A 23,410-nucleotide genomic window follows, 5' to 3' on the forward strand; every position below is an offset into this window, starting at 1 on the left:
TCTGTTTCTGCCATTCTGGAGGCTGGAAGTCTGAGGCCAGAGGGCTAGCACAGTTGAGTGAGGGCCCTCTTCCAGAGTGCTTGTTGTGTCCCTACATGACAGAAGGAATAGGAGCCTTGCAGGGTATCCCAAGAGCATTAATCCCAAGTACATGAGGGCTCCCTCCAGCCCTGTGACCTAATTACCTCCCAAAGGCCCCATCTCCTAATACCCGTCATCTTTGGGGGCTAGGATTTCATCATACATTGAGGGGGACCGTCATTGAGATCATAACAAGTACTTTTGTGTTGATTTCAAAAAAAGCAAAATACACTAAAACTTTGGTCTCTTTAATGCTTATCCTAGAGGATAAAGTCAACTGCATTTCCTTGGTACTTTAAATTGAATATATTTAGTTACTGTGTTGTAAATCTTTTAACTACTAATTCTGAAGGGTTTTTCTCCTGTTGTGTCTCTTCAGGGGTTTCTAAAGTTCTACTTAATGGGAAATGTTAAATACGTTTTGTAGATTCTTTGATATGAAAGCCAGTTTTCTTTTGACAGAGCTCTTAGGAGAAATACTAGTTGTCAAATTCAACTTGATTTTCCCAATAAATACACATTCTAGTGGAGAATCCATTTTGCTAGAATCAACATTGAGTCAGGTAGATGCTAGAATGCGAGCAAGCTCCTTTGGCAAGTGTGTGGTTCTGCCGTGTGGCTAAGTCCCTGCTCTGAGTGATCGCGGTACCCACGCAGCTGAGGACCACTCTCCGGGTTGATGTGATATTTATAGGTCATTAATGCCAGTCCTGCATACCATCAAAATACCTTGATATTTTTAAAGAGCTATTACTAATTTGGCTTTAGGTACTTTGTTTTGTTTGTTTGTTTGTTTTTAAGTAGGCTTCATGCCCAGCGTGGAGCCCAAGGTGGGGCTTAAACTCATGACCCTGAGATTGAGACCTGACCTAAAATCAAGGGTTGGACACTTAGGTGACCCTAGGTAAAAAAATTTTTTAAGGTATATTATGGTTATATTAGGAAAAATAGAGCTTAGAGAAACACAGATATTTGCAAGTGAAATTGTATGATTTGCTTCCAAATACTGTCAGGAGGGAGAGTGAAAAAGGATCTGGATGGGCTAAAACAGCCATGGGTTAGTAGCTGTTGGAGCTGATGATATATATAAGGGTTTGTTAAACTATACTTTTGTGTCATTTGAAATTTTCCAGGAGTATTTTTTTAATCCTGATTTTACTGACATGAATACAAATTTCAGAGTTTCTGAAGAACACTTCTTAAAGCAATGCTTTAAGGCACATAGTATTGACATGAAGGTTTTAAATATGAATGTATTTGATGTGATGGGCATGGGAGAGGGATGTTTATAGCCAGAAGTGTAGTCATGGTGATACTGTAAGCATAAAGTTACACAGCCCAGCATTTCCTGTTGGTGTGTTGCTGTTATTTCAGAAAGTTATGATTTGACTTAGGACAGTGCATCTCAAAGTTGAGTGTGTGTCCAAATGCCTGGGAGGAAGCTGAGGAAATATATAGACTTCAGGCCTCATACCGTAGAGATTCTGATGAGGAGGTGTGGAGTGGTACCCAGAAATGTACATTCTTAGTAAGCTCACAAGGTGATTTATTAACTACATTTACTGTTAGATTCTTATTTCATTGAGGTAGAGAAAATACAAAATGCAGTGGGGAACTATTTTAATTAAGACTTTTTGCGACAAAAATGACTTCAAGCTTTCATGGGTTATTTTTAAAAGAAAATCTATATGAAAGATACTATTTACAAATCAGTCTTCACTGCCATTGACATTTCTTTTGTAATTGTTAACCATGAGAAAGCAATAAAGAGGCTAAATGATGACAATACTGGCCCCCGAAGTCATCTCGAAACGATCAGACTAATGGAGATAGTCGTTTGTACTGTGTTAGTAGTACATAACCAACTTTTCCAACAAAAGGTTTAGCTCTACAAAAGAAAAAAGTTGAAAAGCCTGAACAGAAGCCCTGGTTTGTGCTGGTATATTTGGGCCAGTTGGCAGTGACCTCCCTTGAAGATGGGGATCTTTTGCTCTCACTCTTGGTTGTGTTGTGTTGATGACACACTGCAGGGCATTTGGTGCCAGAGGTCTAGATGGTGTCATTTCCAGCACAGCAAACAAGGAACTCCTGATCATGCTTGCTTAGAAATGTGATCAATAAACAGGAAGCATTGATGGGTAGAAGGAAGAGAAAGGAATGGGCACATACCGAACACCTGTTCAGCATCTGGTGCGTTTGTATATATTGATTCAAGGAGACAAAGCTGCTGCTGAGCGAATACAGAACTTCCCACTCTATATAGCTTTTCACAATTCTGTCGAAACCATGCCCAAAAATGACATTTCTGTTTATTCACTGTTAGCATAATAGGAATATAAATGAGACAGGGTGTTTTCCTGACCCAGACAATTGCAAGGACCAAAGGGTACTAAATGAAAACAGGTCCTTATATATAGTAGTTCTTTAAAAAAAAAAAGTAACCATAAAATGTGAATGGAATTAATAATATTTTCTTTTTTCTATTCTGAGGTAGTTGTCAAAAATTATGGCCAAAGACTGATGTCTACCAAGTAGGAGTGCTGTTGTCTTGACACTAAGTTCCTTGCCAATCCCATTCTTTAACTGTAGTAAGCTAAATGGGAAGGCAGTTGTGGGGATCTTAGTTTATATTCACATTTCTTACCTTTCAGATAAGGTCTATGGGCCCAGAAGAGTTCATTTTACTGCCATCAATGAACTACAAATTGTTCTCAAAGGCAAGTCTCAAATCTGTTTTATTCTCAAACATCTGTGACTCTCTTAGTAAACACACCCAGAATAAATTAATCTGGGCATCTTATGGTCTAGTAACGAATCTTCTGTGGCCTTCACGAAAACCTTAAATCTAGTTTCTTTACCCTTAAGATACTGGACATGGGATAAAACTTAATGGAAATATTTCCTTTCTAAAAACTGAACTTCCACAACCATAGCCACCCTGTCCAATACTGAGTGGGCAGGGTCTATCCCCGTGCCAAGTGCCAGGTCTGCTCTTCCAAAGGTGAGCCTGAAACACACAGCAGCAAGGTAAGCCTATTCCCATGATCCCACCATTTCTACGGCAAGCCTGCTCCAAGGAGAGATGTTAAGTTCCATAGTTTCTGACCTTTGAAACCAAGCCAGACTATAGTGGTCTCATGTGCCAACTGTGACTGCTCACTGGAAATAGGTGCCGAGGCATCGGGTGATGGAATGGTGTTGGCGATGCTCCTTTTTTGCGTCTATGTAGCATAAAGGCATGAAATGGGTATACTGATCAGTGGTAGTGTTCACCTTCATCTAAAAGGGTAATGGAAGAGAGGCTGCTACTCCCACTCGAGGGAGGAGAGGCAAGACCCAAGGGTATGGCCATCTGCATTTTATATTCTGAACAGAGTGCTGGCTCTGGTGGATTTGTGGGGAGATTGGACATGTCTCCAGACATGGGTGAAGCCAATTGGGACACATAATTTAGACTAGTTTCTCCAGCTGGAATTTCTCCGAGGGAGTTCATGTAGTTTTTTTCTAGTGCCTTTAGTAAATTTTCAGGTGATGTCAACAGTCCCAGCTGACTTGGTGGGGCTTTAGGGGGTACTGGGACATGGCCACAAGAAGCAGAGTCAGAAGCTGCCTGATTATAGGTAAAGTTCTCAAAACAGATGCAGGGTCCAGGGCTGGAGTATCTCTTCTCTGTTGGAAGGAGGTAAAGGTAGGTGGGCTTGGTAGACTCAGTTTCCGTGAGTGACTTCCTAGTGCCTTCCTGCTTGTTTAGAACTTCAATAGAGTCAGGAACACAGTCCTTGATATTCATTATTGTTAGGTGAGGATTCTCCTGGAACAAACAAAAAACATGCGAATATGAAATTTGTGTGTGTGTGTGTGTGTGTGTGTGTGTGTGTGTCTGAGTATATAAAGTATGTGAAATGCACTCAGATCTTCAGTTCTGTGTGTGTGTGTTTCATCCTAGCCACAGGTTAACTGGAGGTGGTGTTGCAAACCAAAGGATTTTCCCAATGGAAGAAATCTCAAAGTTCCATTCACCCATTTCATGGCTACGGGAGCCAAGGTGGCTGTTGCTTTGTTATATCTTCCTGAGGAGGTCTAGAAAAGTATGACTACAGTCCCAACCCTAAATTGGTCTTTAATAGATATATGGCACACATATAATTTCCCACCATTTACCTTGGATTTTATTAATGACAGAACACTGCTCTTGTAAGGATCTGGAATGTCGGGATAACACTTCTCCTTCATCCTAGAAAACAGTGAAAAATTGGGACTAAATTTTACAGTTAGTGACTAGTTAGGAGAACTCTGGAGCCAGAGTCCTGGGTTCCAAATCTGGCTCTGTCATTTAACTATGTGACCTTGGGCAGGCTATGCTCACATCTACTCATTGATTCAGTGGAGGTAATTCTCCTGCTCACAGTGGTGGTGTGAGGACTGAATGAGCTGTGTGTAAAGCACTTAGAATATTGCCAAGTAGGGGTGCAGTACCAGTTTTAGCTATGTTATTGAACAGGCTCTGCAGTCTTTTCAGATGGCTATCGTCTTCCTTACGTATCGAACTGGAAAGCAAAAGTGTTTTAAAATTTTCATATTTTCATCTAAGTCTCTGTCCTTTGCTTTTTCAGCACCTCTCATTATTTAATATGATTTCAAGCTTCTGAAACTCCTTTCTAGGTTTCTAGATTTTTTTTTCCTCTGACTTCTTGGATAAGTTCTTCCCCCACACACTTACCACTGACTTTTCAAGTAGCACGTGATCATGATGAGCAAAATGCAGAAAACCGTAGGGAGTAGGATACGTATCAGTGTAGGGGCTGGAGAAGAAAACAAAATGGTGTTTTTAACAAGTACTTTTCCCTCCTCAAAGGAACAAAAGTAAGTTAAAATTGAAATAATTTCAGTTATTCTTCAAAAATCTATTCATGCTAGATTCAGTCTGATTTCTGGCTGTTGGGGTGGGGGTTCTATCAACCAACCAACACAGGGAACATCTGCTCTCAGCACCTTGTGACTTGGATTCGTTCCCTCTTTTATTTTTTTCCAGATTTTTAAGTTTATTCATTTGAGAGAGCACAACCAAGAGCACAAGCAGGAAGGAGGGTCTCAGGGAGAGAGAAAGAGAGTAAGAGCATGAGTGGGGGCGGGGGAGAGGAAGAGGGAGAGGGAGAAGCAGGCTTCCTGCTGAGCCAGGAGCCTGATGTGGGCCTGGAACCCAGGACCCTGGGATCATGACCTGAGCCAAAAGCAGATGCTTAATGAACTGAGCTACCCGGGTAGCCCTCGTTTTCTCTTCTGACAAATTGGATCACTACTTCTAATTCTTCACTCCTTCCTCCTATTAGAATTATACTCCCTGCCCTTGCCAAAGCTTCCTGGTGGGCGGAGTGTACTTCTCTGCCCCTCACTGGGGGCTCAGCAGCATGACTGTGTTTGGCCAATGGGCTGGTAGTAGTTGTAATCCTAGTACCTGCTTTAAGTGCCCCTGCACAGGGGTTTGATTTGGGGATGGGGATGGGGTGGATAATGCCGGCATTCTGTCAGGGAGGGAAGGCCTGGGGAGATGCCCGACCCAGTGCGATGGGGCAGCATGGGGGTCTGGAGGCAAGGACAGTTCCTGTCTGAAGGGAACAGGATGCAAAGCAAGCCGCTAGCACCTGGCTCTCAGTTACGGCAGCGGGGAGGGGAAGGAAACCCTCCTCATGACCCCACTAGAGAAGAGTTTGCTCTCAGATCCATACTTTTGACAATTATAATTGGTTTTAAGATGTAGCTAAGTTATGGACTTAAAACTTTTTTGAGAACAAGCCTGGGGGCTAACCATGATAGCTTCCAAGTTTCGGGCCGTTTTTGCTAAACTGCTATTGAAATGGAATCCTTGCATTCAGGAAAGTGCTCACAAAGTAAGCTTGAGGAATCTCACAATCTGAAAATAGTCATGGGACCAGCATCCCGGTCAAGAGAAAGACCATGCTCGGCTCCCCGGAGAGCCGGCCTGGGGTCCGCATCCAACCAGGGTCCCCTCCCAAGGTAACCTCTGTCTTGTCCGCTAAGAACACAAACGGCGTTTGCCTCTTTGTGTCAGGACACCCTGCAGCAGGGGTCGGGTCTGGCTTCCGTCGCATCACGTGGCGTGGCATTTGTGAGATTCGCCCCCACTCTTAGTGTGACTGCAGAGTGTCGCTGTCATTGCTGCATAATTGCTGCTTCTTTAGTAATAACCGATATCATCAATAGAGAGTCGCAGCGAAGGCTAAGGGAGGTTTAGCATGAGTGAGGAAGATAAATGAAAGCTAGAAAACATACTTGAGGGAAAGATAATTATTTGTGTTGTTTCTCTCTCTCTCTCTCTCTCTCTCTCTCACGCGCACACACACACACCCCTACCATCTAAATGGAATACCAAAGCTGGAATAAAAATAGCCTAGAAATAAATTTAAAATTTTAAAATTTACCCTCAAACAGCAAGAATGCTCAAATAATGGAAATCGTTGATTGGAATCTTAATCTGACTCTGAGAGTTCTGACCTTGGCCTTGGAAACCTGAGGCCTGAGCAGCATGGAGGGCCCCCGCGGGCCGGCAGAGTCGCAAGTGTCTTCAGCCCTGGACAGCGCGCCCGGACAGCAGCTCTCCCTGCCGCGGCCATCCTGTCCCTACAGCTCCGCTGCCGGCAAAGGGACCCTGCACGAGGCCCAAGGACCGCGGGTCCCTGCAGGCAGACTCTAGTCGGTCTGTTCCTCGGGGAGGAGCGTCTTCCACGAGGGATACCCGCTTCTCCCCTTCTTCCCACACCACCTTCCTGGGGGCCCGAGGTCTGCCTTTCCTGGCAACAGGGTCCTGCTGTTCTCCCCTCCCTCTTGTTTCTCCTTCCAAACCAAATGCATTTTGAAAAACGGATCTCTTTATCTCACAACCCCACCCACCCCCACCAGCAAACACCAGGCTCCTGAAGGAACACTTCTTGCCTCTGCCCGATCTGCAGCCAACAACCCACCCTACCTCTCTCAACTGCCCCCAAAAAGGCCAAGTCAGGAAGCAGCTGGCTCACCATTGAGGGAAACCAGCCAGAAGGCCGGCTGCAGAAAACACCCACCCTCCTCCAGACAGAAGGTCTGGGGCTCTTCCGAACCAGACACGAAACCATGCCTTGTGGGATTTTCAAACCATGTTGGGACTGAGTTCCAGGGACTGCCTCAGGGCCACCGAGACAGGCCAGAGGAAGGTTCCAGGTCGTGACAGTCATACTGGCCCCACGGTTTTCTGGTTAATATAGTGGGGTTATGTACATTGTTTTCTGAAAGAGAATCTCATCTAGAGAGCGAGAGACAGAAAATTTAAAAACTCCTAATCTCAACAAAGCCAATGTCCGTGTGCGTGTTATCTGTTAGCTTCCCAGCAACACCGAAGGGAAAAGTTGATTCGGGAAAACTCACAGTATTCATCAGGAGTTGTGACCTTTGCGAAAGCATCATGGGGGCCCTCGCCAACACTGGTGTACGGGGTGACCAAAAACTCATAGAAGGATTCCGGCTGTAGGTTTTCCACGACAAATGTCTTTTGTTCTGGGTTGTCAATTTTGTATTTGCAACACACTGCATCATCTGTAATTTAAAAAAAAAAATCAGGAAAAATAATTATTAGAGATCCTGTGACAGGGCTGGGCACCAATACTCTTGTTGACTCGACACCGTCAGCATCCTACGCCAATCAAGAACTGAAGCGTGAGTCCATCACTCTGGGTCACTGGTAAAATATTTAGGAGCTGGCAAGCAAAGCAAAGGAGACAAGGGGTGCTGGCGATCCAGAAAGAGCACACGAATCTTCCAGACACAGTAAGAGCTTGAGACTTAAAAATACATTGTAATAACCTTAACGAGGTCAAAGGAAAAAAAAAGAAAAGGGAGTTAGCAAGAAAGTTTCATCATTGGCAGGTTAAGGAGCTGATGGTACTCAAATGAGTCAAAAATACCAGGCACTTTGTTTTGAGTCAGTTACAATACTGACCCCTGCCCTCTTGCCCACTAATCTGTTAAGAGCACCTTGGACCATAAAAGCATGCAAGAAGAGGGTTCAGCCTGGCCACGGTCACACATGGCCACCTTCCTTTTTTTTTTTTTTAATTATTAAAGATTTTACTCATTTGACAAAGTATAAGCAAGGGAGAGGGAGAAGCAGGTTCCACGCTCAGCAGGGAGCCCGACGCAGGGCTCCATCCCAGGACCCTGGGATCATGACCTGAGCTGAAGGCAGACACTTGACCGACTGAGCCACCCAGGCGCCCCTGGCCACCTTTCAAATGGCCTTGCAGAGTGAGGTCTTGAAAGAGTAAACAAACCAAAAATGTCACCTGAAAGAACCGCCTTCTCAGATCCTGAGTGGCACCGCCCCGCCTTGGATTTCAGGTAGACGTGATACCCTTGTATAAAACTGGTTTGGGATTCAGTGGAGTAATTCTTCCAACTCAGAGTGAAGGAGTGGGAGGTCAGGTTAGTCATAACCACTTGAGGGTTGTCTGAAGGAGCTAGAAAAGGAAGTTGGGGTAAGAAAGTCATCACTGGAAATATTCTGTGAGCACACACATAAACTAAAAGTCGAGCCGCAGCCAAGTCTGGAGGCTGAGGGCCCTTCTGCCAAGTTCAGGGGTTTTCTCTCTTTCTCTAGGGGATTCATGCCTTGACACGGTTTGTGAGGGCTGGGAGGAGTTGAGCCATCTTCCTATCCAAGCCTGGCCTTTCATGGGTGAAGAAAGGGACAGCCAGAGACGCTCACCAGCTTGCACGAGGTCACACAGTAGGAAAGAGAATAAAGGGTTTCTTAGACTTCACGGTGCTCTTGAATTCTAAATAGCATTGGACAGAAGACCCTGCCAGAGAATGGGCTGATGGGGGCATCTGAGGAGCTCTAATCCCCAGGTGACAATGCCACGCCATCCAAGTGTCACTGAAATACTCCGAGCGAGGGCTCATTCTGAAAGCCTCCTGGGCCTGTTTCCCACACACATCGGTGCACAGAGACACGTGCACCAGCAACACACCCGCGCGGCATGTCCCAGACGGCTCCCACAAACGGAGCTGTGGGAGACGTGAGCCGATGAGTGCAAGGCAGGGGAGGTCCTGGGTGCCCAGATTTCAGCGGCATCAAATTGCTTTCCATTGCTGGGAATCACAGTGAAATTTCTAGGGGGTGATTTTGCAATATGTGTCAAAATTCTTGAAAATTATAAAAGAAAAGAAACTAAAGTTAAGCCTTTGACTCAAGTATTCTAAGACTTCATTTAAAAACCATTATTGTAGATACGAATGAAAAGATACTGCTAAAATGATGGGGACTCAGAGGTCATAAGAGACTGGGCTAGGGAGAAAAGGGACTGAGCATTGCAGATGGAAAGATACCTGCAGATGAATTTTACAGTTTCTAGTTGAAAAACACTGTAACCATCCTACATGTCTACCAACGGGTGGTTTGACAAATGCAAACAACTGAACACTTTGCAATGATGTAATTAGATAATACTGAGTGACAGGAGTAAAAAAACTGCATGGAGTAAGATCCCATTTTTATTTAAAAATATGTATCTGTACAGAGAAAGCAATACCTGGATATACATCAAATATTAACTGGATATTTGTGTTTGGATGGTAAAATTAGCAATGAGTTTGTTTTCTTCTTTTGTATAATATTTTATAAATGGTCTTTAATGAAAATGGTTTATAGTTTATGATTCATAATGTTAAGACCGAATTAACAGAATAAATGAGACACTGAAAATTAGGAAAGGTGTTGAAATATTCCTAAACTCATGGCTGGGCTCTCTGGATCGTTTTGAACAAGTGTGCCCACAATGTGTCTACATTACACACTGTCAACTTACCCAGTTCCTGGGAGTATCCTGTTTTTCTCGCTAATAAATAGGGAACCCGTTCTGTAGAAATTCCATAAATTCTGAAGTTGTATCGAACCCCTGGTCTGAAAGCATCTAGAGAAGAAAGGTCAGCAGATTGTCAGTAACACAGAGTGACAGTCTCTTTATTTCTGAAAAGGAAGAGAATGAAAAATGACTTGGCTCCTAAATAATTTCCTCCTTAGAATTCCTGCACTGTACCTCCACCATCTTCCCTGTTTCCCTTGGCCTTGGAGTCCTCCACTGGGTCCCGCGAAGCCTGCAGGGCCTGTCCTCTACACTGACCTCTCCAACAAGAGCTCTTCAACGCCCTCTAGTCCGCGTGAATGAAATTCAATGCAGAAGGGGTGCGGAATTCAACCAGACACAGAAAACCATTTTTAAGTCTCTTGTGACTGACTCCAAGTCCCCCCAGGAAGACTTGTCTTCTCTTGCCCCCGTGAAAGCTGAGCATCTGGAAGGCTTTGCCGGCACCTCCTCACTTTGCCTGCACACCTGCAGCTCTGCAGTTCACCTTCAACACCAGCCACGCTGCCGCCGCCCTGCTCAAGCCAAGGGCAGCCTCACTTCCTCATTCCCCAGCAGCAACTGAATGTCCTCCCTGGCCTCTGGCACGCTCTGGACGCTGACAAGGCCCACATCTATATCTTGAGCCCAGCAGATGGCGCTGCTGATCCCACCACTGCAGCCAGGAACCCAGGCTTCTTTGACTGCTAAACTGGCAATCTTGAAATTACAACTCTAATGTGGAAGGTAGGCCGTCAAGTTCTACATTTTCCACTGAAAGTGAAGGAGCTGATGATTGACTCCTACAACTCTGTGTCCTTCCCCAAACCCTACATTTCTTTGCTTTTGTAAAAGCTCTCTAGAAAGGCAGGGTTATAATGTCCCTTTGCCATTCATTTGAGACCACTGATTTCGAGGCGTGAGTTCATATAAATCATGAAAACCTATCCCAGCCTTAGGTCCAGATTATCTGTGTAAAAGTAGATTGAAGGCCAAATCTTAGGCTACATTGTTGTAAAATCTGAGCTCTGAGCACCCATGCTGGATTTGTCATCTCAAAATGACTAGTTTAGCACCAACTAGCTGAGAGATGGTCCAGAGGTCCTAGTTGAACTTGCTCCGAGGCGGATGGAAAAAGATGGCAACATGCGGGGTTCTTCTCACCTGAGCTCACAACTGTGCTTGTGACATTGGGACCCAGGTTTTTCCACTGGAGATCACAGGGCGGGTCCCGGGGTTGCTCACACCACTCCACAAGGTAGCCTGTGACGTGTCTGGGTTGGGGGTTCCAAGACAGAGGGAATCCATCCTCCGTGCCTTTAACTCTTTCTTCTTCAACTTCTTCTACATTACAAATAGAGCCATGCTTCAGACAGAATTAATCGCATTTTTTTTTTTAAGTTTTTAAAGAAGAAAGCCAACTTGAGCATATACTGTCTCTGACAGTGAAGAGCCCTGTCACTGTGGTGGCTACAGAAGCTTGGGGACAAGGTAATGTTTTCCTGCCTCTCACTTCCCAGCAAATATTTACTTCTGCCCTTTGGATGCCTCTTGTCCTAATCTTGAGACCCAGCCAGACTTTAGTCCCTAAAACAAGGGTCAGCAGACTACTGCCAGCAGGGCAAATCCAGCCTCCAGAGCCTGCTTTATGACCCTTGAGCTAAGCAGGGGTTTAAGATTTTTAACGGGGGCGCCTGGGTGGCTCAGTGGGTTAAGCAACTGCCTTCAGCTCAGGTCATGATCCTGGAGTCCTGGGATCGAGTCCCACATCGGGCTCCCTGCTCAGTGGGGCATCTGTTCTCCCTCTGACCTGACCCCTCTCATGCTCTCTCTCATTCTCATTCTCTCTCTCTCTCTCTCTCTCTAGTAAATAAATAAATATTCTTTAAAAAAAGATTTTTAAGGAGTTGCAAAAAAAAAAACCAAAGAATATAGGATATAGAACAGGGGCCATATGACCTGTGAAGTCTAAAATATTTACTATCTTTCCCCAACAAATTACTGACACCATGTCTGGTGCTTAATACTTACAAAAAAATCTCTGTTGGCCAAATGAGTAATGTGTCTTAATTCCCCCAAGTAATGCTGACTGCTCCTGGACAAACTACTACTTCTTTGATGGTAGGGGTAGAAATTGAGTGAGAACGACAGAAGTAAACAAGTTCAGCTATGTACCACGTTGGGTTCTGCAGGGATGTGCACAGTCCTCATGGTCAGGCTGTCATCGCAACCTATTCATATGCCAGGGGAGTTTTCAACCAGAAACAAGTGAAAGGATCTCAATGGACTCCCAGTTCTACTGATTTCAAGCAGAGTCACCTTGGGGGATGAGAATTTCTCCTATTTCCCCAGGCTGCCTTTATAGCCTGCCACTGTTCATAGGGCAGCTGGTTGCTCACGTGAGAGTACCCAGACCAAAGAGTGAGTGAGCCTGCAGGCAGCCGCTCAGAAAAGCAATCAATGAAGAGCAAATATTGCATGGTCCAGACTTAACTAAACATTTACTCATTACTCACCTACAACTTGAATTTAACTGGGCCTCCTGTATTTCCTTTGGCACCCCTAATTACAGCTGGACATTGGTGTGAAAGCACAGTGCTCTTAATTGTTCTAGACAATAACTACGGGATACCCAAAGGAACATGTAGCTCTAGGTATAAGACAAAGGGTTCTCTGTGAAGGTCTTTGTATACACCACCTACATGGCTTTCTTGTCTTCTTCCATTAGAGAAATAAATCTCTTTCACATCAAAGCTGACATTTTTCACTTGACTTATTCACACTGGCTAAAATTTCATCCCACACTCCGAACCATAACCCTTATCAAGCTGCTTTTTGAAAACTGCAAATATGTTTTGAGAAGCAGAGATAAAGGAGGGAAGGAGAAAGAAAATCTTTTTCTTCAATCATTCACACTCTAGTATGAATTGGTTTAACGTTAACAGTTGGCCTCATAGCTCATCAGTGACTTTATCCACTGTGGTGATTTAAGAATGTGGGCCAAGGAAGGCTGGATAGAGACTCACAAGGGAAAGTATGCGGGGGTCTGAGGGCAGGGTATGGGGAAGGAAAGTAGAGTAGAAGGCCCGCAACAACCAAGTGCTCTGCAGTGTTGTTTGGACCGGGCCTCACACAAGGCTGTCTTTATCAGCTCCCCAGAGTGATTAAAACGCCCACTTTTCCTCATCTTGTCCTAAAGAAGATAGAATATAACTTTTCATTTTCTTCTATGATTATTATTATTAACTTTTTAAGTAACTCATTTTTTATTTAAATTCAGTTATTTAACATACAGTGTACTATTTGTTCACTTTCTTTTCTTTCTTTCTTTCTTTCTTTCTTTCTTTCTTTTTTTTTTTTTACAGAGAGACATCACAAGTAGGCAGAGGGGCAGACAGAGAGAGTGGGGGAAAAACAGGCTTCCCGCCGAGCAGAGAGCCTGATGCGGGGCTCGATCCCAGGACCCTGAGATCCTGACCTAAACCGAAGGCAGAGGCTTAACCCACTGAGCCACCCAGGCGCCCCCACTTTCTTTTCTAATGCAGTTTTTGACAAGCAAAGATCATGTGAAGGAACTATTAGTTTTCCTTTGGTGCCACAAACCGGATTTCTTTTTCTTCCTTGACACACTGGATAGATAGTTCTAAAAACAAAGCACCACCGTCCTCCGATCTAGCCTACGTAACCCAAAGGGAAGCCTAACCTGGAAGACCAGTGGAACCCAGCCTGCCGCAGCCCCTGGAGCCAGAGCTGGAAGGCGGCGTTGCAGGAAGCAAAGCCGGGTCAGGGCAGGTGCAGGACCCAGGGCTGGATGCGGAGGACGGTCTGCCCGAGCATGCGCACTCGCACGGTGCGCTCCCGTGCACGAGCGCATGCGCGTGCGGTGGCAAAGGGATAATGCGTCAAGCCTCTCCCTACAGCTGTCCCAACCGGGTCATTCACGAGGCCACCGACTGTACATGTAAGGTCATTTCCGCCTCGTCCGGTCTCCCACAGGCTACGAGACTAGCCAGTTACCATCTTTCATTCTGCAGCTTCTGCAAAGCCCTCTGGAAAGCGGATGCCAGTCAGTTCTTTCATCACCTCTGCCCGCGCTCATGGGCTCTTCCCGGGTGACAGAGACTGACAAACTATTCTACAAGAAACGCGACCCATATTTCATCAGCTGCAAAGCACGCTGACAGCTCTCAGTGGAGGCTGCTCGTTGGTGTTGCATATACTTGGGTAAACGGGAGGGAACTCTGAATTTGAGGAACCCCAGGGCGGCCATGTGCGGGGCTGCAGCGGGGCGGACGTTCTCCCCGCACGCGGCAGGCCCGTCCCAGAAAGCCCGCAGCCGGCCTGAGCCCAAAAGAAAAGGACGGACAGCGTTTGGCAGCTAGACATTTTGTCTCCCTGGGCTATTTATTGCCTTTCCAACTGCCCATTCCTGCTTAATTGCATCACTGACCCTTTACCAGAGAATCAAAATGAGACAAAACAAAACTCACCGTTTCCAGGCTCTCTGGAGACTACGAGGACCGAAGCAGGGGACGTGCCCACACTGTTACTAGCCGTGATGCGGATCTGGGATGCACACTGGTTCAGAGGTAGTTCTGTACCACTGGCCGGAGCAGGAATGGAGAGGACCTCGGAGACGGATGTTCGGTCTAGATATTCTATGACTATGTTATAGAACAGAATCTTCCCATGGGCCTGCAGTTTTGATAGTGGCTGAAAAAAATACGGATCACCGGATCACCGTTTCAAAATGGGCTTTCCTTTGAAGGGAATTTGCAGAATTCCTTTTTTTTTTTTTTTTAACTTTTCTGTCCCTCTATTGCCACACACACACACACACACACACACACACCAGCAAATTAAAAAACAGTTTAATTGAGAAAATAACACTCTAAACCAAGCTTAAAATCAGGCATTCCACTCTAACTGAAGTTAAGTAGAAAAGGAGACCTTTTGAGCTCCTCAAGAGCACAACGTGTCCAGAGAAGAGGGACCAAGCTAGAGAGGAAGGGCTTCTCTTCAGCCTGGATAAGAAAGGAGTCAGTGAGCGCCGAGAGGGGAAGACACGAGAAGATCCTGGCAGGAAGAGCCTGGCCTCTGGCCTCCCCTCTCCCTTCAGCCGTCTTCTCCCTGCACAGTTGTGCCCTGAGCCATTCCTGGAGCACACAGCCCCCTCCAGACCATCCTCCAGGTTCAAGAGAACTCCCTGCCCACACCGTCTCAAGCTCACTGCCAGGGCCTGCCCCTCCAGTCTGCCTTTTCTAGGGCAGACGGTGGCCCTGGTATGTACAACCCTAGCCCTGAAAATGGACTGTGAGCAGCTGTTTACCCAGGTGTGGCCAGAGCCTGGATACAGAGACTGTGCCCATGTGAGTGCCAGGCTCCCTGCAGAGAGAGCCAGCCTGGAGGTGGGAAGGAGAGCCAGGGCGGGGGTGGGGCATGGCTTGGGGCCTACTCTCCTAGGACTGTTGTGTTTGTTATGAAAACATGATCTGAGGGTCTGAGAGTTCTGAACACAAACCTGGACTTCCAGGTTGCCAGGCTTTAATGGGCTAGGGAGAATGTCAAAATAGATTTTACTTTTTTTTCCCCAAATATATTTATATTAAAGTTTTTCAGCTTGATGCATAACTCCTCTATGTAAATATTGTATTTAATATTTATAACTTTTAAATATGGTATACGCTTCTCCACTTACACTCAGGCCTTGAGCCCTGCAAAAGTTAGAGGAGGTGGGAAGAGAAGTTTCAGAGGTTCAGGACTGGCCATCTGTGGAACGGGATGTCAAGGAGGAACAGTCCCAGCATTAGGGAAAGGGGAGTAGGCGGGGACTCCTCCCCTGGGTAAGACGTTCTAGTTCTACTGGGCTCGCATTAAGGTACCCCCCTCCCTCAACAAAGATGGCGCCAGTATCTGGTGTCACCCCGGAAGACAGTGACAAGCAAACCTATCTTGTGAAATCCATATGTCTTACCTTCCAGAACAGAGTCACAACACAACGTCCCTGCACTGTTTTCACATTTCTCCAGACATCAGGAGCCTCTGAGGGAGCTGAAAGGAACCAAAGGAAAGATCGTGTGTCCTGTTATATGTATGTAGAACAATACAACCTGTTTCTAGTTCGGTCAGAAGAAGTGAGGACAACCTGCCTACCTGAGGCTTGCTTCTCACTTTCTTCATTCTCTGTGACTTCTACCCACTTGTCCACAGCCAACTGTTTACACCTCACTAAGTGCACACAGCACAGTAGGTGCTTCACAAAAGGTCTGCTGCATCAAACTGAAAGCTCTAACGAACACCAAGCCTGAGTTTCTGGAAGTCACCAGAAAATTTTGGAATCATTCATCAGTTAGACCAATTGTAGGAGGTTAGTTAGGTAAATTTCTCATTTGCTGAATTTCTAAGAGCAGCAGACCACTGCTACTTCCTTGCTTCATCTGTGAAGGTTGCAATGGAGGTGCACTAATGGGGAGCCCTAGGAGTTGGTGGTTCTCTGACGTGTGTTCATGATTTCACAGTGGCTGTTCCTCTCACTGGTCCTCTCGCCCGGCCTTGGCACCCCTCCTTGATCCCCACACTCCCTCCTCCCCACGCGTCTTTCCCCGCCAGCTCCCGGCCTGCCTGGGGAAGCTGCCTGCCAGTTGGACACTCAGGGCACCCACTCACTCCCTTACTCTACTGTTCCAGAAAAGTCTGTATTTATCACCAGCAAATTGTAGGACAAATGATTTGTGATTTGATTCTAAACATCTCAACGCAAGAGGAATTGTTTTGGAGCATAACACAAAGACTTAGCTGTTTTATAAAAATTTAGTTTACTGTGTCTAATAATTGAAACTTAAATAACTCCCTTTTTAGTTACTGACACTTTCTCAACTTAAAGATGACTGTGTATTTTTAAAAATGTATTAAGGCAGATTTTATTTTATTTTTATTTCTTTAAAAGATTTTATTTATTCATCTGAGAGAGAGAAAGAGAGAGAGAGAGGACAAGCAGGGGGAAAGGCAGAGGAAGAGGGAGAAGCAGACTCCTCGCTGAGCTGGGAGCCCGACATAGGGCTGGATCCCAGGACCTGGAGACCATGACCTGAGCCAAAGGCAGACACTTAACCATCTGAGCCACCCAGGCACCCTGAAGCAGATTTCAATTTGCTAAATAATCCACTGGAGAAGCCAATACGCAAGAAAAAACTTACTAAAATATTCAGAAAGGACACAGGACTCTAAGCTCAATGCAAAATCTTCAGCGGGCTGGTAAGTCAGTCTTTGTGAGAACAGCGCCCATAGCAGAGCTGTCTGCACTCTGTGTTTGGGTCAATATAGTTTCTGCTGCATTTCTCCTGGTGCCATTTCCATCTGCTCACTACGATCATGCTGCGGCATGGTTCTACTACATGTAAACATCGACCTTTCCAGCATCAAGCAAAGTGTTGTCAGAGGTTAAAAAAATGTAGATATAGATACATATACACACAGATTCACTACCAGTAGCTTCATTTCATTCTCTTGTTATCAAAAGCAAAATTGATTATTTTCAGATTTTTTTGCACTAAAGAAATACAATTTACTAAAAACTCTACCCTTTTGCCACTGTCCTTTTATACTCAATTTTGGTTATAATGTTGGAATAAATTTGGAAGAAAAAAAAAAAAAAAAACCAAAGCAGAGCACTATCATTAAAGTAAAAATTCTTTAATCAAACACAACTGAAGGGGGATACCACATTACTGTCAGGAATAGGGCTTTTCTACAGCAGGGATTCTTGAGGAGTCTATGCCTCTAGAAAAAAATTAATGGAGGCCCCCAGGAGGGTGGGAGAGCGGGCTGGGCGGGGGAAGTGGCGGGAGGTGGGGCAGGAACACCAGACAAGGAGAGGAAGGCTGCGGAGGACAACCAGTGACCACCGCACGTGTAGGCTCGGAAGAGCTGTCCTCGTCAGCCCTCAGCTCCAGTCACTACTTTAAAATGGTCCCCCTGTGGCGAAACAGAAAGAGCCCCTCCAGCCTACACACACACACACACACACACACACACGCCTACACACACACACACACACAGAGGAAGAGAAGTTGGAATCAAATAAATACATATACTCCTTCCTTTGGCAGTAAAAGAGCCAGGACTTGAATCGACAAGATCTGGAGGCTGTAATAACAGCATCAAGAGACTGAACACACAGAATCGGGTTCTAGATGAGGGTAGAGATCTGGAGTCAGAGGGCCGGGGTCTGGATCACAGTCAACAGCTCTGTCACTCCCTGGTGAGGCCAATTAAATCACTGCTCCTCTGTGCACCTCGGGGCCCTCACCTACACACCGAGAATGGTTACCCATCGTGTCTCCTGCCTGGTATGAGGCATAAGAGAAAAACCCAGCAAGCACTGGAGCTCTGTGGGGCACTCCGTAAGGGCCAGCTGCCCTAACTGTCATGAATGATCGCTACGTCTCTGCCCCTCAGTAACTCCACAAACCAGGAATCTACAGGCAGAACTTGCCTCCTCTGTCTGCTGGGCAACAATGGTGATTTGTCGTTTTGAGTGGGAAGGAGATGAAAGCTGGGCCGGGCCAGCTCATCTCTGGAGGCCCTACTGGAAGGCACCACAAGCTGTAGTTATTTGTCAGAAAGACTCGTGGTTCAGTCAGGGTGAGGAAAGTCCCACCGCAAGAATGATCGAGAAAACTCACAGCTCGCTGCTGCTGAATGAATGACGTGTCACTAAAAATTCAGTTTCCAAATATCATCACATTTCCACACACAGCCTGAAGTTGTTTGGTATGAGAACAAAGCTTTCCTTGGCATGGACACTACTATTTGTCCCTAGCCCTTAATTTGAAAAGTCTACACTGATTTACATAGCTCCAGATCCAATGGGGACCCAGCAATACTAGCTTAGAAACCATTTCGTGGGCACCTGGGTGGCTCAATGGGTTAAGCCTCTGCCTTAGACGCAGGTCATGATCTCAGGGTCCTGGGATTGAGTCCCACATCAGGCTCTCTGCTCAGCAGGGAGCCTGCTTCCTTCTCTCTCTCTGCCTGCCTCTCTGCTTATTTGTGACCTCTGTCTGTCAAATAAATAAATAAAATCTTTAAAAAAAAAAAAAAAAGAAACCATTTCACAAAATCCAATGGGGACCGAGCAATACTAGCTTAGAAAACATTTCGCAAAATCAAACACGAGAGAGAAAACATATAAAAGAAAGAACACTGACTGACGCATGTTTGAGGTGGACAGCTTCCCACTCACATGCTGTTAAGCATTTAATCCTGTTCTTTTTAAAAAGAGTATTCAGCCTCTGTTGCAATATGTTCCCCTCGGGTCTGGATACAGTCAAAAGCTCTCAGAGAAACCCTAACCCATCTCCCATGGGTCAGCTGAGATCCTTGAGTGACACTGTAGGGAGCTGAACATACCAGCTTCAGCTGTGGTGAAGTTCTGATGCGTCCACTCACTCCATTTCCAGAAGTGGTCGCCGTTAGCACAGCGCACCTGGGCCAGGTACTCCGTGTCCGGCTCCAGGCCACTGAAGAGGCGCACACCATCCACCTTGACGGAAACGTTGTGCTGTTTCAAAGAAAGGGAGGGAGGGAAGAAGGAAGGATAAGAAGAAATGAAATTAAAAGAAAAAAGGAAACAAGAAGAAAGAAGCAGAAGAAGGAACAGAGGAGACAGGTGTAGTGGTGAACATACTTCATTGCAAAGTCAAATCATAGCATGGTTCAATCAGATTTGGGGTAAGACTACTTCTTGTTGGGAAAAGAAAATCTCTAAATCCCTCTGCCCAACTCTAAAGTTTGTGATTAATTCCATGAGCTTTTTAATTAAACAGATTACCCTTATCATCTGAACCTGCACAAAAATAAGATTTTATCTATTTATTTTTAAAGATTTTATTTATTTAGTTGACAGAGAGAGATCATAAGCAGGCAGAGAGGCAGGCAGAGAGAGAGGGGGAAGCAGGCTCTCTGCGGAGCAGAGAGCCTGATGCGGGGCTCAGTCCCAGGACCCTGAGACCATGACCTGGGTCTAAGGCAGAGGCTTAACCCACTGAGCCACCCACGTGCCCCAAGATTTTATTTTTAATTAATTAATTTATTAGTTTCAGAGGTAGAATTTAATGCTTCATCAGTTGCATATAACACCCAGTGCTCATTATATCAAATGTCCTCCTTAGTGTTCATCATCCAATTATCCCTCTCCCCACCCACCTCCCCCAGAAATAAGATTCTAAAGAGGCTTTATTCATAAGTCTCTCTGTTGAGAACATAAAGGGATTTTTGAAAATAGGAAATTAAGCAGCATTCTTACTTGTGTCACTTTTCCTTCACCGTAGAGTTCAACTTGGCACAACAGTGTATAATACTTCCCAATGGATTGTACTTTCCATGTCATGGTAGCACTTGTGGCACTTACATTTTTAAATAATACATTGAAGGGAGCCATTGGGTGCACTGCCAAAAAAAAAAAAAAAAAAAAAAAAGGAAACAAAGTAAAAAAACAATTCAAGCATAAATCCAAAAAGACTTTTTGGTAAATAGCAGTTCATGTCTACATTTATTTATTCACTGGTATTTTTTTGTTGTTTGCTTTTGAAAAAAGAGCAAACAAAACCAGACTTACAGCCAAGATGGAGTAAGCCAACTACAGCCTTTCTCTCTCATCAATTATATTAGAAATTCTGAACAAAACATAAGAAGAAACTACCAGGACTCCTGAAATTAAACAAAAGCAGGCAGATTGTGAAAGAGGATCAAAACGTGGAGAAGTGGCTCATGGGGAGAATATAACAGAACCCAGAGTCTAAACAAAATAACATCAACAATGTCAAAGGTACAATCCATACATATTCTACATACATAAAGCCCAGAATATGTCACCAATTTCCAAAGGAAAAGATAATCAACAGATGCCAAGCTTAAGATGGCCCACATGGCTACAATTATTACAGACTTTAAGAGAGACCCATGTCACAACAGTAAACAAGTTTGAAATGAATAGAGGAAAATGCTTCTTAGCAGAAAAATATAAACTATTTTTTTAAAAATCAAATGGGAGTTTAGAACTAAAAAATACAATACGTGAAATGAAAAATGGACTGGATAAGGTTCAGGTTTTAAAAAGACAAAGTAAGTACCTCCCATTCTGTCTCTCTTCCTGAATCCAGTCAATACAGTGCATGGAGCATTCTCAAATATTCTATTTAAGAACTCTCAAAGGTAGACAGCAACAGGCAGATTGGAGAAGACCAGAATGTGAAATATCGCTGTGCCGGTAGTTGAGGGTAAAGGAAGACATGGGTTGTAAAGCTTCTATATTTTATGTAAAGTGGAAAATATTAACTCCAAGAAAACTGTGAAATATTAGTAACATAATCTCCAGAGGGAAAAAACAGGAATACAAAGAGATGTAGGAGAAAGTCAGTAGACAACTTGAAGTGGAATACTAAAAAAAATATTCAAATAATCCCAACGGGGGCAGGCTGGGCAGAGTGGAGGAACACAAAAACAGAGGGAACAAATATAAAATAAATAATAAAATGGCAGATTGAGTCCAACCATATTAATAATTATGTCAAATATAAATGTTCCAAACACGCCGATAAAAAGACAAATTGTCAGATGGTAGAGAAACTGAAACCAGTCATGGACCTGCCTTCAAAGTGCAACAGGGAAGCAAACATGAATCACTAACCACAAAACCAAATGTGACATTGAAAGCGGGGTGACCACAGTGAAAGTGTAAAAGGCCTTTTGACTTAAAAGATGGAGTTCTAGAAGCCCCTATCCTGAGCCTTCGTCTTTATCTCATTATCCACAGGCTCATGACTCACAATTCTAATTTTCCACCCCAGACTTCTTCCATGCTCTCCAAACTATATCCAACTGCCTCCTCAATACGTCCATATCTAAAAGACACCTCACACTTGACACGGCGAAGACAGAACTCTACCCTCCTGCTCAGAGCTGTTCCTCCACAGTACCCTCCCCATTTCAAGAAATAGTTCCAGTATTAACTCAGCTGTTTAGGCCCAAACTCTAAGAATCATCTTAAATTCCTCTTCCCCTTGTAATCTGCATGCCTTCCCTAAGTAAGTCCTACTAGCTCCAAAGTGAATTCAGAATATGACCACATCCCACCAACTTCATCATGCCATCTGGTGCAAAGTCTCTGCCTGATGACTGCAACAGCCTTCCATCCAGCTCCCTCTCTCCACCCTCGCCTCTGACAGCCCCACCTGTACGAGCTTTTCCTACAGCTTAAGTCACGTCACTGACTTGTCCCAATGGACACCTTCTAATAGAGCTGGTAAGATTACCCCATTCGTCCCACAGCCCCTGCGTGACCAGGACACTCCGATCTCCTCTCTCTCGTAGTATGGGCACAAGAGCATTCTTTCTGTCTCTCAAACAACCCAGAGCTTGTTCTCATCCTATGACCTTCTCAAATCCTATTCTTTTTGCTTCCAATGCTCTTCCCCTAGATGTTTTCTGTTTCTGTCTCATTCTTTGGCAGCCTCATCCTAACTGAAAAGGCATCGGGCATTCTCTACCGCATGACCCGAGTTGACCTTCTCCACAGTGTGTAGCGATACTCGAAATACTGTATGTGTCCACTCCCCACTCTCATTCTCTCCCCCAACACACTTACACCCAAGCTCACATGGGGCAGTCACCCAGTTTTGTTCACTGCCAAGTCGCCAGTGCCAGCTATACTAGAGGCACTCTGTCATTGTCTGACTGACTGGCGATTAAGCTAAAATCTAAAAGTTACGTAGGAATTAAGAAAGTAAAAAGCAAGGGATGAGCAATCTAGAAAAAAGGAACATGTGTGAAGATTCTGCATTTCATAAGAGAGAAAACATGTGATCAAAACATAGGAAGAGATTTTCAACCTTCAGGATCTGTACTCAAAACCATGACAGACACCAGCCAGGAAGCTGACACAATGGAAAGGGCAACCACCCCAGCATGGAGAGGCTGTATGAGTTCAAGGGCCGGAGTACGACCAGGGCAGCCCCTTTGGAAAACCACTTGGCTTTGTGTCTGAAGTTGCTCATTCACATTCTCTATGTCCTCACCGATTCCACTTTGGGGTATACACTCAAGAAAACAAAAGGAGGGAGCACCTGGGTGGCTCAGTGGGTTAAAGCCTCTGCCTTCGGCTCAGGTCATGATCTCAGGGTCCTGGGATCGAGCCCTGCATCGGTCTCTCTGCTTATCGGGGAGCCTGCTTCCTCCTCTCTATCTGCCCATCTCTCTGCCTACTTGTGATCTCTGTCTGTCAAATAAATAAAAAATAATTTAAAGAAAACAAAAGGAGGCCAGTCCTACATCCATAATGCTCATAGTAGCACCATCCTCGAGAACAAAAATCTTGATTCAACCTGAAAAACCATTAGAGGCCATGCCTGACCAAAATACCATAGATTTATGCAATG

The 23,410-nt window shown here is 44.9% G+C and overlaps 1 protein-coding gene across 4 annotated transcripts in view; it reads right to left on the reverse strand.

Moving 5' to 3' along the window:
* Positions 1 to 1,425: 1,425 nt before the first annotated feature.
* Positions 1,426 to 23,410, reverse strand: part of OSMR (oncostatin M receptor) — a 50,780-nt gene continuing 28,795 nt past the window's right edge. For all 4 annotated transcript variants that reach the window (XM_032337560.1, XM_032337558.1, XM_032337561.1 and 1 more), the window contains 11 exons: positions 20,281 to 20,423; positions 19,386 to 19,536; positions 15,949 to 16,025; positions 14,465 to 14,687; positions 11,139 to 11,318; positions 9,939 to 10,043; positions 8,415 to 8,588; positions 7,501 to 7,668; positions 4,802 to 4,883; positions 4,243 to 4,315; positions 1,426 to 3,892 (listed from right to left, as the gene is read on the reverse strand). In XM_032337560.1, coding sequence (XP_032193451.1) covers positions 3,338 to 3,892; positions 4,243 to 4,315; positions 4,802 to 4,883; positions 7,501 to 7,668; positions 8,415 to 8,588; positions 9,939 to 10,043; positions 11,139 to 11,318; positions 14,465 to 14,687; positions 15,949 to 16,025; positions 19,386 to 19,536; positions 20,281 to 20,423 — 1,931 coding nt within the window. In that variant the 3' untranslated portion in view covers positions 1,426 to 3,337. The remainder of the gene's footprint in view (positions 3,893 to 4,242; positions 4,316 to 4,801; positions 4,884 to 7,500; positions 7,669 to 8,414; positions 8,589 to 9,938; positions 10,044 to 11,138; positions 11,319 to 14,464; positions 14,688 to 15,948; positions 16,026 to 19,385; positions 19,537 to 20,280; positions 20,424 to 23,410) is intronic.

The sequence above is a fragment of the Mustela erminea genome, chromosome 3, assembly GCF_009829155.1.
Source record: "Mustela erminea isolate mMusErm1 chromosome 3, mMusErm1.Pri, whole genome shotgun sequence".
NCBI lineage: Eukaryota > Metazoa > Chordata > Mammalia > Carnivora > Mustelidae > Mustela > Mustela erminea.